Source organism: Canis lupus, chromosome 6, assembly GCF_048164855.1.
Source record: "Canis lupus baileyi chromosome 6, mCanLup2.hap1, whole genome shotgun sequence".
NCBI lineage: Eukaryota > Metazoa > Chordata > Mammalia > Carnivora > Canidae > Canis > Canis lupus.
This window is the reverse complement of record NC_132843.1, coordinates 45,782,877-45,802,024: the sequence shown is the minus strand read 5'-3', so window position 1 is coordinate 45,802,024 and position 19,148 is coordinate 45,782,877. Positions and strand designations below refer to the sequence as shown.

Genomic DNA, 19,148 nt, shown 5'->3' with positions numbered 1-19,148 from the left:
CTTCCCGCCCGAGTCGTCAGGAACTCCCCAGTCCCGAAAGTCGCGGCTGTCGGGGCCCGTGTCGGGGCCGCGTCCACGGAGGACGGAAGCCGACAGCCCCTTGCCTTCGAGGCCGCCGCGGAGCACGCCGGGTTGAGTTCCGTGGCTGCCCCGGCGGGGCTCCCCTGCCGGCCTCGCAGCGCCCTTTGCAGGGGACGCAACAGGTACCCGACGTGACCGCAGGAGAGGGAAGGGGAGAACTTGTTTATGACGAGGTCGTCTAACTTTGGAGCACAGCAAGCCCTCGGAACCCGGTCCGGGGGTCGGTTTGCCTTTTAGCTGCCGTTGAAGGTCCCCGGTGGAGGATCATGGTTGCGGCGAGGATGCGAGCTTCTTGGGTTCGTTCGCTTTCGGTTGATGCGTCTTTGCCTCTGCCTTCCATGTGCGAAGTCTCCTGTAAGTGGATTGGCAGATGAAGAAGTCCTCCTCATTTCTGTTGGGCTTAAAGATGCAGAAGAGCCGAAATGCTAGATGTCAGGAGTCCTGGTCCTCACTCACAGATCTAAACGTACTCCCTTTGCGTTGTGTATACGTTTCTAGATTTACAGCGTGACCTCTTGGGTCGGAAGAAACTCCCGTGCCCTAATCTGGGAATTATGTCAGGATGGGATAGAGACTGCCCCGGGGGACTTGAAGGGAGGTCTCAGTTAGTGTAGGGGGCTGGAGGTAGAAGGAGATGGATTAGCATACTGGAAAAACAGTGAAACATGGCAGAAAAAAAAAAAAATTAGAGAAGAGTACAACTGGACAGCCTAGAAAAAAGGGCACTTGGGAAGGTCTTTGGCCTGTGTCACTAGGTTAGGAATCATTCTCTGGTTTTCAACTTTTTATGGTACTGGATACCTTTATTGTTCAAGACGTTTTATTGCCCTTTTACGGTTTCATTGCCACCCACCCACCTTAGTGATCTGCATTTGGGTTTCTTGTTTATTCGTGAAGACTATTACAAAACATCTCACAGAATATATTCTGCTTTTGAGAGCACAGTATGCCTTTTCTTCAGGATCATTAAGGTCTTTTATGAGTTAGGGTTATGCAATGGCCAGAGGGTCAGAAACTAAAAAGAATCTGAGAGTGGAGGTAGGGAGAAGTTTTGCTTTTATAATAAAACTGCAAATGCATTCTTTGGCGTATAATGGGCTTCCTTACACTTTAGGTACTCAATGAATCACAACAATCATTGCTAATTGTGTAACTGTAGGAAAGGCTAGAGCTGATATTTAAAGCAGTGTATTTCAAAGGGAGGAGTGTCCTGAAAGATGTTAAAAACATTAACTTGTTAATAAAGATCTTATTCCTTACACCACTTTTGTAAAGTAGGTACTTACAGAGGAGGCAGGTAGAGAAAAGGGTAAATTAAACCTGCCCAGATAACTAAAAATAGGATCTAGAATTTCTAGACTGCAGTCTGATTATCTCCTCTACTGAATAATTCCTGTATTTATTTCTTATATATGGCTTTTTGCTAGCAATAGGAGGAGAAGGAGCTTATGAATGTCTTATCGGAATGGTAAATAGTTGAATTATTAGACTTCTAATAAACTTGCCCTTGCATGTTCTTTTGAGGGCTTTCAGGCTGTGGCTGTTCTATGTCACTAATCCTGCAACCTGCAATTATTTCATTATGACCTTGTAGATGTCACAAAAATGAATGAATTATTCTTTCTTCTTTGAGGAATTTGGAATATCATAGGGGAAGTTACAACCGTAGTAACAATTCGAAACAAAGTAGCATGATTTGGATAATGGAATCTCAGAACTGGACTTAAAGGAGGAGACCACATGTGGTTGTAGGAACAGGGATTGCTGAGAGGTTCAGGGCCCACTACAGGCAGAGAACAGTCTGCATGAGGAGTGTGGCAGGGGCAGGGGGAGAGCAGAGGTGGGACTGGGAAACACCATCTGGTCCATAACTAGAGTATGGGATGCACAAAAGAGACAGACGGAAAGTTTGATTAGAACTTCATTAGTTTGGGGCTGGGACATGGGCTGATGGGGGGCAGGTCTCTGAACCAGAGGGACCAGCTCAGGTTTTCATGATAGCAGGGTGATCAGAGTTACGTTTTTAAATTAAGACCCACGTGTTGAGGTACAACTTTGCATCTTTTATACTCCGTTTTCTCAAGTTGTATTGGTTTTAAAACAGTTTTACCTGATGTCAAGGGCAGATTCTTTCTTTCTCTGATGCTCCTGCCCATGCATCATTGATGCCTTTGATGGGGATCGCTGTTGTCTGTACAGACCCTATCTAGCTGTCTGTCCAATCCAGACTTTGCAAACATCAAAGTCAACCTTTGATTTGCATTTATAATCACTATTTATAGGGACCCCTTGTCATGTATCCTTGTATCTCTGTCTGGGAGGCTATCACCTGCTCCAGCTCTGTGTTTTTCCTATTCCCTAGATTGGGAATCACTGATGGTTTCTGTTCTTCCATAACTGCCACACATGAAAGAGAAATCGTATCAGGGTCACCTGTATTAACTTCTTCTCATGGGGGGATGGGATAATCCTTAAAAGGCTACTTAATCTTACAAAGTACTGCTAAATTATTGCTTGCTGCTTTCTCAGTGATTATGTTCCTCTTTGTACTTTGGGGTAATCTACCTCCAATAAAACATGTCCTGGGTTATTTTCTGGGTCTTGGAATGAGATTATTCACATATTCCTGGTTTACTGGTGGGGATAGGAAAGCAGGTGACTCGGCTTCGCTGCAGTTGCTAGGAGTCTGGTATAGGCGCTCTGGCACAAGGGCTTCATTTACCATAGACCCAGATTTTGCAATTTTTCAGATTATCTTGGCTAGCAATGGATTTTTAGAAAATAAAAATATGCAGTAGCATGATAATATTTACAGATTCATTCAATAAAGAGCTTTCTTCCTATTTTCAGATAGTATCTGTACATCTTCGGAGCCTTAATAGGAAGAAAAGAAAAAACACTTTCTATGACTCTTCAAATAAGGAAGTTTGTGTCCATACTTTTAACCATCCCGCCTCCATCTGACTTCTCTAGGAGCGTGTGAGAGGACCTGATTTCCCACACACATCTACATCTACTTCAGACTTAAAAAAAAAAAAAAAAAGATTTTATTGATTTATTTGAGGAGAGCACGTGTGCTCACACACAAGCAGGTGGAGCAGTAGGCAGAGGCAGAAGGAGAAGCAGACTCTCCACCGAGCAGGGAACCTGCCGCAGGGATCAATCCCAGGACCCCGAGATCATGACCTGAGCTGAAAGCAGATGCTTAACCACCTAAGCCACCCAGTCGCCCCTACTCAGATTATTTTTAAATGAGTTCCAGACCCCTCTAAATAGACGTTTCACCCAAATGGCTCCATAATATCTCTGAATCAGCACGTCCAGAAACAGACTTCTTCCACTTCCCTTGTCTCCCCGGCCCCGACCTCCCCATTTACTCCACCTCACACCCCCCCGTATTCACCACCACCACCACTACTCTTGTGTCATAATGTTGTCTTGATAACTTTCTGCTTCGTTTCCCAAGCCAGAACACTGGGAGTAAAACTATTGATTTTTCTTTATTACAAACCCTCAGCGTCCAGTCACCAGGCCCTATCTCTTGTAGTTGGGTTGATTTTGAAAGTAATAACTTGTCACTCAGTAACTTCAGCTGGAAGGATACTTGAGTCCAGAGATAAACAGTCCCTGGGTTAGTTCAGCAGCTCAGCTGGGGCTTTGGGAACCGAGACTTTCTATCTGGCCACTCGCTGTCCCCACCATGTTGGCTTTTGTTCTGGTCTGTCCCCTCAGAGTTGTAAAACAACCGTCCCGGCACCAGACACAGGATCTTCATCCAGCAGGAGGGGAAGGAAGACCGAACTGAATAGGACCTTTTTCTATACGCACCTCTCCTTTTCATAGAAGAGGCTTTCCCAGGGCCACCCTCCTCTCCCAAGGAATTGTCGGGAATGGATTCACCTGTGACTGGGGGGGGAGGGGGGGGGTAGGCGTGCAGGTGCTGGCTGGCTTTTCTGGCCTGCGTGGCGAGCTCTGGCAAGGAAGTCAGGGCAGGGAGCTGAAGATGGCAGTTAGCTGGGACCTGTGGTGCATGTCACGTATTTTACCTTCTGAGCATTCTTTACGTTGGGTACCTTATGCTCATTTCCACTGTTGCTTCTCAAGTTCAGGTCCTCATTATCTCTGTGTAATATAGTAGCCTTCTTCTGGTTTCAGTCTCTGCTTTTTTTTTTTTTTTTTAATTGGAGTTCAGTTTGCCAACATATAGCATAACTCCCAGTGCTCATCCCACCAAGTGCCCCCCTCAGTGCCCATCACCCAGTCACCCCAACCCCCCACCCACTTCCCCTTCCACTACTCCTTGTTCATTTCCCAAAGTTAGGTGTCTCTCATGTTTTGTCACCCTCTCTGATATTTTCACTCATTTTCTCTCCTTTCCCTTTATTCCCTTTCACTAATTTTTATATTCCCCAAATGAATGAGACCATAAAATGTTTGTCCTTTTCCGATTGTCAGTCTCTGCTCTTAACTTCATTTTAATCCATTTCCTCTTCTGTTACCAAAGTAGTCTGACATGTGAACAATTGTGCCATTCCTCTTCTTATCGTTCACCTGTGGGATAGAGGCTACTAACCTTTGTGATATGACCCCTACCTATCAGAGGTCCAACTCCTACCGATCCCCCACTGCTTCCCACCCCAGCACACGCATTTTGTGTTCACACACTGGAGTTGTTTAGTTGCGTAAACAGGCTGTGCTGTGGTAGCTCATGCCTCGGTATCTTTACCCATGCTAGTCTTATGTGGAATGTCCTGTCCCACCATTGATCGGCTCCCTCCTCCTGCCTGTAGTTTAGTCCATCCTCATCGTCAGACTTGAGTGAACTTTAGTGCCCTAGTTATACTTTCTATGTACCTTACAATGTGTGTATTATGATTCCGGGCATCCCACTAGACCAGTTTCCTTGATAGTAGTGTCTAAAACAGCACCTGCCGTGAGAACATGTTCTATAAATATTTACCAAATGAATGGGATTTTAAGGTAGGCAGTTTTATTAGGAATGGTGCCAGTACTCGAAAATAGCATACAAAGGTCTTCGGATGTCCCTCCTCTTTGTGCCCGATATCTGTTTCTGTATTTATTCTCCTACTTTTACTTAGTGTATTACTGGGCTTTTGCTTTGGTTATTGTAACAGGATGATCAAAGATCATGGGAAGGTGACAGGAAAAAATATCAAATATTCTTTGACACCATTTTTTTTATTTGTTCAAACACTATGGGACTAAACCGAGGAAATGTTCTTAATCTGTTTATTTTGTGAGGTTGGATCTACATCACTCCTTGAGAGGCCGTGCTCACCTTTGTCTTCCTTCACATGCTGCTGGATGAGGACACTGTGTTTGATGCTGTGACAGTCATTTCACAACTATGAGGACAAACCAAGAACAAGTTGTCACTCCTTGGAGGATAATCTTTCTGAAAACATTGCCAGAATCATAACGTAGATTAACCAGCTAATGGGAACTAGTGTTAATTTCCTTGTACCAAGTTTGCTACTTAGGCCAGCACTGCGTCACTACTTGACATAGAATCAGTTAAGTCCATGAGTCTAACTGGAAAAAAAAAAGGGGGGGGGGGGCAGTCATAAGCCTACCCTCCTATATCACCTGTAACAGAATCTTTCTCTTTTTTTTTTCCGTTGATAAAAGAATTCAATCTCTGTATTTGTTTCCTATTGCTGTGATAACAAAATGCCAAAAACTAAGCAGTTTAAAACCATGCAGATTTAGTATCTCACCACTCTAGAGGTCGCAAGTTGGGGTGGGCCGGGCCAGCTCCTCTGCTCCGGTCTCACAAGGGTGAAATCAGGGTGTCAATCAGCCTAGGCTCTGGGGCACACCTGGCACCAGGCTCATCCAGATTGTTACCAGAATTCAGTCGCTTGTAGTGGTAGGGCTGCGGTCCCATTCCTTGCTGGCTGTCAGCCGGAAGCCCCGTCTCAGCTGCTTAATAAAAGCCTCTTGCAGTCCTTATTCGCATCCTTGGTCTTCAAACGAGCCGCAGTGCCTAGAGTCCTCCTCCCACCTCAGATGTCTCTGACCTTGCCTTCTGCTGCATCTCTTCTACCTCCATCCAGAGAGCGCTGTCTGCTTTTATAGTTCATATAATTAAAGGGGACACATGAGGATATGCCAGGGTAATCTCCCTATCTCAGATTGTCTCTATCTTAAATTACATCAGCAGAGACCCTTTTGCCATGATTCAGTGACTGATTCACAAGTTCTGGAAACTAGGGTGTAGACACCTGATGGAATCATTTTTTCTATCACACTATCTATGAAAGGTATTTTGTAAACCCAGAAATACCTTTTAGAGGTCCTTGACTTGGCATGGAATAAATATGTATTCAGTAACTTAAAGTGGACAATTTAAAGTATTCAAAAAATAAAGCATGGAGGGGAGCCTGGCTCTTTCAGCCAGGGAGCACACAACTAACTATTTGATCTCAGGGTCATGAGTTCAGGCCCCACATGGGGTGTAGAGATTACTTAATAAGTAAATAAAACTTAAAAAAAAAATACTGTGTGGAAACCTTTTGCCTGAGTGGCTCATACTCAGGTGTTAAAAGTGCAAGCATGTTGGTGACTACGGGCCCTTCAGACTGCAGTGATATATTGTGTATCAGCCCCAAAGTCACATTTTTTATAAAGTTAATGAAATCAAATTTAATAAAACTTGTAAATTAAATACTGCTAGATATCAATGAGAGCTTACTATTTTAGGTGACTCCATTAAATAGATTTTTTTCTTAAAACAGGATATATACTTTACTTCTGTTTGTTGACCGATTTTCTACAAGATTACTGAAATTCCAAAGTGGCAGCATTGTGCACGTGTCACCCAGTTGGTTAATAGAATGTAAAGGGGAGACTGCCAGAATAAATAATTGTAAACTATAAGAAAGGCAGAAAAATAATCAAGGGAAATGAGATACATGAAAATAGCTTTAAGTTTCAGTTAATCTGAAATGGATTTAGCCATATGACTGTGATCACCCCCCAAAACAATAACTTAAAAACTAATTGACCCCCACATTATTTGAAATAAAAGTCTTTGCTCACTAAATTATGATGTCATCCTTGTCATAATACTAAATGCTGGCCCATACAGCATTGGGGAGTCTCATTACTCACTATATTAATTATTATAATTTCATGACGTATCTTAGTATATGGCTAGGCCTGTTTCCTTTCATTCTTTTTCCCAAGTTTTTTTTGGCTATTACTCACTTCCTTATTTAGGCTCTCTGAAAAATTCCATACATGGTTTCTCACTTTGGTTTTTTTGTTGTTGTTGTTGTTTTTTAATTTTTATTTATTTATGATAGTCACAGAGAGAGAGAGAGAGAGAGGCAGAGACATAGGCAGAGGGAGAAGCAGGCTCCATGCACCGGGAGCCCGATGTGGGACTCGATCCCAGGTTTCCAGGGCCAAAGGCAGGCGCTAAACCGCTGCGCCACCCAGGGATCCCTTGTTTTTTTTTAATTGTGTTAAAATACACATAAAAGTTACTGTCTTAACTGCTTATGGCTATACAGTCCAATAGTGTATTTTCATTCCCAGTGTTGTGCAGCCAGTCTCCAGGACTTTTTCATCTAGCAAAGGTAAAAACTGTATTCATTAAACTCCCCTGCCCCTCTGCCCCCTAGTTATTGCCATTCTACTTTCTATGAATTTGGTTAGATACCTCCAAGGTAGAAGTGAAATCCTGTAGTACTTGTCTCTTTATGACTGACTTATTTCACTTTGCATAGTATCCTCAAGGTTTATCCATGTTGTCAGAATTCCCCTTTTTAAGGCTGAATAATGTGTCGCTGTGTGTGGGGGTGGGTGGGTGTGTATACACACGACATTTTGTTTATCCATTCACGTGTCCGTGGACATCTGGGTTACTCCCACCTTTTGAGGATTAGGAATAATGCTACTGTGAGCATAGGTCTACAAATATCTGTTCAAGTCCCAGCTTCCAGTTCTCTTGGATGTATATACTAAGTAGTCGGTAAGTTGTTGTTTTAATTGGAATTGCACCAGTTTTATTGCAGTTTAAAGTAACTTGGGGAGGCGCCTGGGTGGTTCAGTTGGTTGGGCTTCTGCCTTCAGCTCAGGTCATGATCAGCCCCATACAGGGCTTTCTGCTCAGTGAGGAGCCTGCTTCTGCCTCTCCCTCTGCCTGCTAAAATCTTTTTAAAAGGTAATAAAATAACTTGGGAAGAATTGGCATCTTTCCTATTTTCATATTCTTTTTCCCCCAATGATGAAAATGGGGTTTTTGTTGTTGTTGTTGCTTTTTGAAATTTTTATCCAAAAAATGCAAATAGTTAAATAGGTTAATTCTAAGCCTGTGTATCCGACCCATCTATTAACAGAATAACCTTAAGAAGTAGATAAAATATGATTCTAGGTTGTTTTGCCATAAACATCTTTGCCACAGACATTTTTGCTGCATAAGTAATTGACTGTAAGGCAACTTGCTATAAAAAAAAAAAATCACAACAAAAATTAAAAAGGGCCTTTCATTTAAAAGGACATAATGAATTGTGGAAAATGAATAACAAAATCAGAAGACTTTATTGCGAAATGCAACATATTTGAATGCTCTTAAAAAGTGTATATTGTGCAAACAACCGATTTGATTTTGTGGATTGCACCAGGCATTCATCTTCCAAGTCTTTATTTGTAGTAGTATACTTTTTTTTTTGCCTATTGATTCATGTCATTTAGCATCACAGTTTTGCTTCTTTCACCAAAGTTTTTCCTTATTAAGAGAGGTATCAGTTTCCAAATACCAGGATGCATAATTTGTAACTGAGCTTTGCATTGCATCCCGCAAGCCTCCTACGCTGCTGTTTTTTTCTTGGCATATTGTCACGTGTTCATTAACAGACATTCCAAAGTTCTATGGGAAGCATGAAAGAAGTGCTAACGCTGTAACGCATTTATGACTGAGCTTTGTTATCACTGTAACTGCTATGTTCTCATGTTCTAGCACAGTAGAGTATGCAATCTGGCTTTACGCTCTTATTTCACACTTCTAGTAGGTTCCATCACCGTATTTTTTATCAAGTTGATATATATAGTTGTTACCATCCACTATTTTAAGACCTCCGTGTCTACGTGTCAGTGTAGAGATCGCTAACTAAGATTTATATAACATTCAAATAGGAGCTTTGTTAATGGAGAAATAACTGACAGCTAGCTTTGGTACATTAACCCTGCCAAGGGCAGTTGATTAGTCCATGGAGAAATGAAGCCAGACTGTCATCCAGTTATTTTCTCTTTTATGGCACAGTTTTCTTACAGCTAACTGGTTATGCAGCAGAAATGTTTGTGGCAAAAGATATCTATGGCCAAGATGCATGTAGCAAAAATACCAGACAGGAGTAAAAAATAACATGGTATATTAAGTGGGCAGTAGGGCTAAACAGGAAAACAAAACAGGGGAGAGTGTAGGTCAGGATGGCAGTTTCTACTACAGTTTGGAATAGGGTGGTCAAGAAGGCCCTCACCAGGAAGGTGTTCCTGAAAGGGGACAGGGTACACCAATGTGGTTCTGTAGGAGAGAATGTCCCAGGCAGAGGGTATGCAAGTACAAGGATAAATCAGGCCACATGCCTCCTAAGTAAATGTATAGCAAGAAACAGAGATTTTTAGGGGAATTTCTGATTGATGTTCTCAGAGAGGTTCATGAGGATCACTGAAAATGGAGCAGGCAATACCAAAGAAAGAACCGTCTGAGATTAGGATAGTTTCCACAAAGCTGAAGAGCAACATTGCCTAATTGAAAACTACAACAGGAGATTGAAAACTAAGGAGAAAACAACAAGATTTAGAAAATCTCTGAGAACTCTTTGAGTAGTAAGGTCAACAACATCAATCTCCAAAATGATTAAGTGCTAGGCAGAATTTGTTAAAAGTTAGGAACATTTATGGAACCTAAGAAACAAAACAGATGAACATAGGGGAAGGGAAGAGAAAATAGAGAGGGAGACAGACCATAAGGGACCCTTAACTATGGGAAACCAAGGATTGCTAGAGAGGAGAGGGGGTGAGGGGTAGAGTTACTGGGTGATGGGCATTAAGGAGGGCATTTGATGGGATGAGCACTGGGTGTTATATGCAACTGATAAATCACTAAATTTCTACCCCTGAAGCTAATAATACACTATATGTTAACATAATTGAATTTAAGAAAATTTTTTTAAAGATTTTATCTATTTATTTGCCAGGGGCAGGGCAGGGATGGGGGAGCATGAGCCAGAGGGAAAGGGGGAAACACACTCCCCACTGAGCAGGGAGCCTGATTAGGGGCCCGATCCAGGAATCCTGGAATCGTGCGTGACCCAACCGACTGAGCCACCCAGGTGCCCTAAATTTTAAAAAAGTATTTTAAAAAGGGGAACAGTAAGCCTGGTTTAACTTTTAAATGTTAAGGATAAAGTAAAACGTCCTACAAATACAGGCAAAAAAGTTACTGGAAGGGACAAAGTAAAGCTAACTTCAGACTTCTTTTACTATGACACCAAAGCCTAAATAATATGGAGCATTATCTACAGAGTATTGAAAGGGAAAACATTTCTGTGTGAATGCTATGGCTTCTCAAGTTGTCACTCATGCAAAAGGACCTAGGTAGTATCAGGCACCTTTGGGGAGCTAGGAAATGACTCAGACCTTAACAATGGGGTGATGACAATGTAAAAGAAAAAGCCATGAGGTCCAATTCTCATTTAACAAAGCTGCCTCCTATTATGTATATGGTTCCAATGCCAGTGTCCAGAATAACTCAAAGAGGATGAACATGATGTTGAGATTAAGTCTCAGGGGATCCCTGGGTGGCTCAGCGGTTTAGCACCTGCCTTTGGCTCAAGGTGTGATTCTGGAATCCCAGGATCAAGTCTCTCATTGGGCTCCCTGCATGGAGCCTGCTTCTCCCTCTGCCTGTGTCTCTGTCTCTCTCTGTGTGTCTCTCATGAATAAATAAATAAAATCTTTAGGAAAAAAAAAAAAGATTAAGTCTCAGATTATATTGACCAAATCTTGGGTGAGAGGGAGGAAGTAAGTCAGGAGATGCAGTTGGTTTGGGTTGGTATGTGTAAAGTTTTTGTCATGTTGGTCTAAAGTTGGATCTAAAGGGGAAACAGCAGAGAAAACAGTTCATACCATGTAAGAGAGAAAAAGAAAAATGTGGAATGAAGATAAGTAGGACCAAATATAAAAATCATGAAATGACCATAAATAAATTAAGTCCCCTTAAGTTTGTTATGTTGTTGGTGTCTTTTGCCTTACAGAAATTTTTAATTTCTAAAATAACAGTTTTAGACCTTTCCAGTTTCTATCAGGCCTGGAAAGGCTTTCCCTGGCTTGAAATTATAGAAATAATCTCCGTTTATTCCCAAATGGAAAGCCAGTTATCCCAACAGTATTTGATGGAATGATCCATGGTTCCCCGTGCTAATTGGAGGCACATGCCACATTCATCCTATACTAACTTATCATGGATCTAGAAGTCTTACGTTCTAGGCTAGGTATGTATTTAGCTGCCTCTTCTTGCGCCAATACCATTACTATTAATTGCAACATCCCAGCATGTTTTGATACTGATGATGGAAGTGTTTCTTACTCTAATGGAATTTTATGTTTCTCACACATTAATTTTTCAAATAAAATTTAGAATCAGTTCGTCAAAAAAACTCACTGAAATTTTAAGTGCAATGACATTAAATTTATGAATAATTTAGGGGGAGAATTGACAGACGTAGAATATCAAGTCTCCCCATAATATAAGAATAACTTTTTTGAATGGTTGTGACATGCAAGCCCTTGCCTCGTATTATCCCTTTTGAAGATAACACAAGCTTAGCTGAAAAATCTGCTCAGAATCACGCCAAAAGTGATAGAGCAGTCTTGAACCATGAGCTCTGATGCTAAAGTCTGTGCCCTTAGCCACCACATTATATTTCTCCTCCTCCCATCCCTGGAAAGTGCTGTTTCTCTATTAATCTGTCCTAATCTCACCCCCACTCCACCCCAAACTAACTTCCACTCTGTGCTTTCTGGAACTCATGAATGGGCAATGGCAAAAAAAAGTTTCCCCTACATCTGTGACTATTTCTGTGATGGTTAATTTTATGTGTCGACTTGATTAGGCCAAGCTAGTACCCAGGTTTTAGTCAAACATTAGATGTTGCTGTGAAGGCATTTTTCAGATGTGATTAACCTTTTTTTTTTAATTTTTATTTAAATTCTAATTAACATGTAGTGTAATGTTGATTTCAAGACTGGAATTTAGTGCTTCCTCCCTTCCTTACATATAAAACCCAGTGCTCATCACCACAAATGGCCTCCTTAATCCCTATCGCCCTGTTTATTAGCCCATCCCCCACCTCCCCTCCAGCAACCCTCAGTTTGTTCTCTGGTTAAAAGTCTCTTAAGTCAGTAGACTTTGAGTAAAGCAGATTATCCTCCAAAATGTGGGTGGGCCTCTTCCCATCAGTTGAAGGCCTTAAGAGGAAATACTGGGGTTCCCTAAGGAGGAAGGGATTCAGCTTCCAGAGGAGCTGCCACATCAACTTCTCCTGGGTCTCCAGCCCACCGGCTTGCCCTGCAAACGTTACTGCAAACGTTAAGCTTGCCACCCCCACAGTCCTGTGAGCCTGTGCCTTAAAATAATCCCTCCCCCTACTACACCCTCTGAGTTCCATTCTGTAGTCTACCATTGTAGTCATTCCCTCTGGCGTACTTGTCCTACAACCCTAGTTAGATTGAACGCTCCACCTACATTCAGTAGCCGAGTGCCACTAGAGAAAAGCCCACAACCATCATGACTGTGATCTCACATTAAAATCCTGACCACAGACCCCCAGGGGGCCCTACGTGTTGTCTGGCAGTGCTTCCTCATTTCTCTGGTCAACTGACTTTCCCATTCTCCAAGACAAGGACAGTATTTCCCACTCTCCGCTGATGACCTCACTGCTTATTTCACTTTGGAAAAAGAAAAAAGAGCAGTGGTGTGGTCCACCCTGCCTCCTGTACCTGGACTGGAAGTCACCTGTGGCCGTAGCTAAGGTCAGACCTTCCACTCTGCTGGAGCTCCACAGTCCAGCACAAGGACTTCTCACCGCTCTCCTCTGCCTAGTCAGGCTTTCCCCTTCTGCTGTCGTCCCAGTTGGTATATGAATATACTGTGATATTTTCCCATCCTCATCCTTTCAAACTGAGGACAATTAAATAGAGTTCTTTAGATACTATCTTCACTGGCCATCCACCATAATGCACCACGCTCTCAAACCAGAAGTCTGTGTCTTTTTAATCAACTTTCTTTAGAAATGTGTTCGTTTCAAAAGACTAACAAGGAAGGAAGCAAGAACTGTGGTATTTGAGGCCCATTCATTCATTCCAGTGGTGGTTTTATCTGGGTATCCAGCAGTAATTCAGCAACATATCTAAGTTCCTCACTCTGCAGTGAGCTTGAGGGCAGAGACAGGGTCATACCCTTTATTCCCAGAACTTTTAAGATTTTATTTATTCATGAGAGACACAGAGAGGAAGAGGGAGAAGCAGGCTCCCTGCGGGGAGCCATGCAAAACTCAATCCCAGGACCCAGGATCACAACCTGAGCCAAAGGCAGATGCTCTACCACTGAGCCACCCAGGCATCCCTTTAATTACTTTTTAAAAGTTTGTTAGGCTCACTTGAAGTTCCCTAGGGCTTGTCATGCTGAAACAGTCCCTTTCTCCACTGTGTCCTCCCTCCTGTTCAAGGCTGCTGCTCGCCTCAAGGGGCCAGCTTCTCTGCTGTCCTCACGGACCCCCCCCAGCCTGTAAGGTGGCATGTTAGAGCCACAAACACCTGCACAGGTTCAGAACAAGAGTGTCCAATGTGACAGGAGAGTCAGCCAGAAGCTGGACACGACCTCCTCCCTGGTCAGGCCTGCCATCTGGAATCTGTTATAAAAAGTAGGGTATGCAGTTCTTTGTCTCTATGTATAGTCTGGAATCAGACTACATGGATTTGCACCCCACCTCCTGCTTTTTAACTATGTGACCTGGGAAAGTGGCTTGCTAAACAGAGTTCCCTGCTAAAATGGAAAGCATAATGTATCCAGTTCATGGGGTTATAAGAATCTTGAGACAATTTATGTGAAATGCATAGAATGGGACCCGACACATGATAAGCCCTAGAAAGTGTTAGCTATGTGCCAGTGTTGTTGTTCGCAGGATTATAGAAGCTGAATGGGCTCCCCATCTGTATCCTTTGCAGTTACAACACCTAGTAACTGAATCTGTGGAGTTTCCTCACTGTATCTAAGGGAGAGTTCTACTGTAGAGAACAAAGTGCCGCCCAAACAAGGCATTAAAAGCAGGCTGTTGTATGTTTGACATTTGCTGTAAGATCTCTACCGTAGTATATGCATAACACTGGCGTTAATTATATCAGCCTTTTGTCCCCCCCCCTCCCCCCCCCCCCCCCCCCCCCCCCCGCCCCTTGTGTGTTGGTGTTGACAGCTGGTCTTTATTTAGCCTTTCAACCAGACAAACTTAATGGAACTAATTTCTCAGTCTTGAAACATTTATGGAAATCGTGGGGGGGGGGGGGGGGGAAACTTGGCCTGAGACTGGTCTGTATACCATACCATGGTTATAATTTCTAGCTCATTGTCCAGCGATAAGTTAAAGGAACCACCAGATAAAGAATTTTGCACATTAGTTGGAAACAATAGCAGCTCTCAATGTAATCTGTTGCGTGTACTCTCATTTGCTACCAAACAGTATAAAGAGAATTATCTGCTGGGAGTATAGTTGTAATTCTCGTTTCCAAAAGGACTGTATCTCCTAGATTTCCTGTCTCTTTTCAAATGTGAAGATTAGTTACCAGAATAGGAGGTCTCCACATTGCTAAATTAGTGACCAGGTGGGCACATGGTATGGAATTTAGGCAAAGACTGGGTGATGACTATTTCTGTTTACCTGTAGTGGTGCACGAGCGATCACCATAACGTCACACTTCAGGAAAAATGATGAATTAATAGTCATGATCTCCATCTTACTCTGAAGTCATTCAGGTTGCTTCAAGAGCATGTAAAAAAAAAAAAGCAAGCCTCCAGCTAAGGCTATCTACTGGAGGTGGAGCTGTGTGACAGAAAACCATAGTGGGGGCTATGAAACCTGGGCTCTGCTGGCAGTTCAGCCGCTTGTCTTGTGACCATGGGCAAATTACTTGCCAGAACATCCCTAAAGTGATTTACATATTTTACACGTACTGTTGTCACTGTGAAAGACAAGAGTAAGTGGAAGTACGTTGTAGAGTAACATTCAAAAAATGAGCTTTTCATTTACTGTATCTGCACATATTTCTGTTTAAACACTACATTGTGATTGATTGTTTACATTCTTAATGAGTTCCTTATGGACACAGTCTGTGAGTTAATCATCCTCGTGTCCCCAGCGCCTAGCAGTTCCTGACACATACTTTATTGAATCAAAGTTGTCTAACTTGCTTTATTTATAGTTTTGCTGTAAGTAACCATTTTATATAAGATTTAAACTGAGGATCCCTGGGTGGCGCAGCGGTTTGGCGCCTGCCTTTGGCCCAGGGCGCGATCCTGGAGACCCGGGATCGAGTCCCACGTCGGGCTCCCGGTGCATGGAGCCTGCTTCTCCCTCTGCCTGTGTCTCTGCCTCTCTCTCTCTCTCTCTCTCTGTGTGTGTGACTATCATAAATAAATAAAAAGAAAATTAAAAAAAAAAAAAAGATTTAAACTGAGGTGCAATTTAGAGGACTTTCCTAGAACAGTGGTTCTCAATTTATCCTGGACCAAGAAATACATTTTACATCATACCATTATACACACATGTAACAGAAACCAAATATTCGGGAAACACCTTGCTCTGGGTCATGTCCTCCGATAACTTCTATTTCATTATATTTCATTCATTTAAAATAATGCTGCTGCAACCCTCTGAAATGATTTTGGGGTCCTCTAATAGGTTGCAGCCTACAGTTTACAAGATACCTCTCAAGAATGCAAGCTTCATGAGAAAAAGAATTTCATCATGTTTGCTTCTACGTTGCTACCGCTTGGCACATAGTAGGCATTCAATAAATATTGTTTGAGTGAGTAAAAGAATGGAGATGCTCTTTTCCATAGGCCACAATTAAAAACAAGATAAAGGAAAAGGCATTACAGACTCCTTCATTCCAATTCATCAAGCATTTGAGTGGTCTGCTAGTATAATACAAGGCCCTAGGCAGCATGGAGATCCAGAATTCAAGAAGGCTCAGTCTCAGGCCTCGTTCAGTTTAGAGCGTAATCCAGGGGCATAGTCAAGTACATGGGGGCCATACAAGACGTTTTAAGATTTTACTAAAATATCTGACACCAGCCATAGGCACAACCAAAGCAAGCACCAGATAAGGAAGATTTGCTGAGAACTCGGTTTTCTGGTCAGCTGTGGGATCAGGATCAAGTACCCAGCCCATCAATTTCTAATCACTAGCAGAGCCAAACTGTAGTTTCTATAAAATAGTTTAGTCTTAAAAATATTCAAGGGGCATTTGGTTCACCGGTGATTTGACTTTTAAAAATCTATTTCTCCTTTAAATATCTTAACAGTCCACAGTGATCCTGTGCCTGGCTTGTGGTGGGTCCTAAAACTAGGTCCTTTGAGAAGCACAATAATTTGTTTTTGAAAATTGGAAGAGAATACTAGCTTCATATGAAATCCATAGTGTTTTCCTTGGTTTTAAGTTATCCTGTAAATGTGTAGTTTTATGTACTCACACTCGAGAGTCCAGGAGCTCTTAAGTGTCTAAAGCACAGTCCTTAGATCAGCCTTGGGCTAACTTTAAAATTCATCATCAAAACTGGAACTTGAGAATAGAAGAGGGTGCAGGCAGAACAGTTGTGTGAGACAAATGTAAACTGGGACTGTCCCAGGGAACTAGCAGTACCACTACCCTAACTGTAGTATAGTGCCCTGCCCTAGCTTTAGTGTGTACGCTTGGTTACATTGCCTCAAAAGGAGAATAAACTTGACAGAACATTTACAGAACTTGAATACTATTAACTAAAAAGATAGTGGCAAATCTTTTGTAATCAGGAGAAATTACTTCCTGAGATCAAGGCTTACTACCCAACGTTATCAACAATTTATAGATAATGGTGTAATGAAAATGTTTTTGTTATATAAAGTTTTTTTTCCCCTAAGACCTAGAAAGTGAGTGATGTGCTTATTTTAGATAATATTCTCTGGCAATGAAAAGATTGTACGTTTTCTTAGAAATAGTAATGGAATAAGATCTATATGTGGTGCCATCTTTCTTACAACATAACACAAATTAACAGATAGCCCCGGATGCTTATGGTTTCATCTGGAAAAGATACTAGGCTATCTCAGCTCATTCAGTGAGTTTTTATCGACTCTGCTTTACGCTTAGCCCGATGCTGAGGCTCTACAGATAGCATTTTAATACAGTTTACTATTAAATAGCATTTGCTGTGAGATTATCTGGGACTCAACCCAGTAGTACCAAGAAGGTCTCCTGAGCTAGTTCAACAGTCTGGATACTGAGGACAGTTTTCCACATAGTCAGCACTATACAAATTACCCTACAGCCTCCACCACTCACAGTTTATTTTTCATGTTTAACTCAGTAATTGAAATGCCTTCTCTTTTTTTTAAGCACCTTTTTATGGGAGGTAAGTAGAATACATGCTTTAATCTTTATGAACACTGGTTCTAGGTTTTTTTGGGGAAACTTTTAAGGAAGTCAGGCCCAGGGCTTAAGTGGTTATAGCAAATATTTTAAGTTCCAGACTAGGGCAATTGCATTTATTGTCATTGCTGCTTTCAAACAGGAAACATAAAATTTTTATTAAGTTGATAAGGCAAATTACTGACTGAAATGAAGCTGAATGAAAGTTCCCTATCAGAAGAAGAATGTAACATTTTAATATATGACTATAAAATGCCACAGTGAAGTCACTTCTGTAAATAGTGCTTTAAAATAACAGATGGAAAATACTGAGGCCAGTTTTTTGTATTAAGGCAAGATCGAGCTCAGAAGTAATTGTAGTTATTTAATGTATTTGTTGCCTTCCCACGTTTTAAGATAATTTTTCTATGAAGTGTTTCCTTTTACCTTTTATTATATTTATATTGAAAATGCTTTGAAAAGCTTGTAAGCTGGAGCCACAAAGGTGGGCATCAGAAGAAGTAAGCGTAGGTTAGGGGGCCCTTCCTTGGCCTTCATCTGTTTGCTTAGGAAGTGTGAGGTGAAAAAAAAAAAAAAAAAAGGAAGTGTGAGGTGTTCAAGTCCTCCTGCCAGAGCGAGCTCTTCAGCTTCTTCTCTGGTCCTTCATAAGTGTGGTAGTAGCATCCTGTGAAACTACTGCCTTACTCTTACAGAGACCTTTTAGCAAATCTGTGCTGCTCAAGAATATAAATAATTGCTTGTGAGAGTCTTAAAGTAGAATCCAATTAATTCTGCCATTGTTTGCCATTCGGTTTAATGAGTCACTGCTCTTGATAATTTGACATCAACTCCCAAAGATTCTTGAAAGTTCTGAGAATTAACAGATAGCTAAAACTAATCAGCTTATTTACAAGTGCCTACAAGCCTTTCCCAATACGTAAAACAAAAGTATTAGAGAAGGATCACATGGTCAGTAGAGGTCTCTGTCTGCTACTGCCAACTCCTACGGTTCACCATGGGTCAGGCAGTCTCCTAAGTTTTTATACATATTCATTTAATTCTTACAATAGTCCCCTATGGTGGATGCTGTTTATTATCTCCATTTTATAAATAATGGACAGAGAAGAGAGCATCTTTCCCCAGGCAGAAAGCTGGCAAATCATGAATTTAGCCAGAATCTGAAGCAAAGCATTCTGGCTCCAGACTGTGAATTGGAATCAGACGCTTTTTGAGATCCATTAGGTACCTTAAACAGGTTATCTGTACGTAGAGGAAGAAACCAAGGCAAAGAACTCCAGTCTCCTGACACTCAGCCCGCTGTCTTTTCCACTGTAGTTCAGATGCTTCTACTCAGGTGGGTTGTCATGCTTGGATCA

At 41.8% G+C, this 19,148-nt stretch overlaps 1 protein-coding gene and 1 long non-coding RNA gene across 6 annotated transcripts in view; one reads left to right on the top strand and one right to left on the bottom strand.

The window, feature by feature from the left end:
* DESI2 (desumoylating isopeptidase 2) overlaps positions 1-19,148 on the top strand; it is a 46,572-nt gene that overhangs the window by 646 nt on the left and 26,778 nt on the right. Inside the window, exon 1 of one of the 5 annotated variants that reach the window (XM_072830328.1) lies at positions 281-435. The exons of 3 other annotated variants lie outside the window; for them this stretch is intronic. In XM_072830328.1, the coding sequence (XP_072686429.1) occupies positions 397-435 (39 nt within the window). In that variant the 5' untranslated portion in view covers positions 281-396. Of the gene's footprint in view, positions 1-280; positions 436-19,148 lie in introns of those variants that run through there. One more of the 5 variants, XM_072830325.1, reaches the window with a different exon arrangement.
* On the bottom strand, positions 5,050-6,956 carry LOC140635533 (uncharacterized). Its single transcript, XR_012032845.1, has 3 exons — positions 6,797-6,956; positions 5,820-6,171; positions 5,050-5,447 (listed from the first exon to the last, which is right to left on the bottom strand). It is a non-coding gene; the product is annotated as an uncharacterized lncRNA (long non-coding RNA).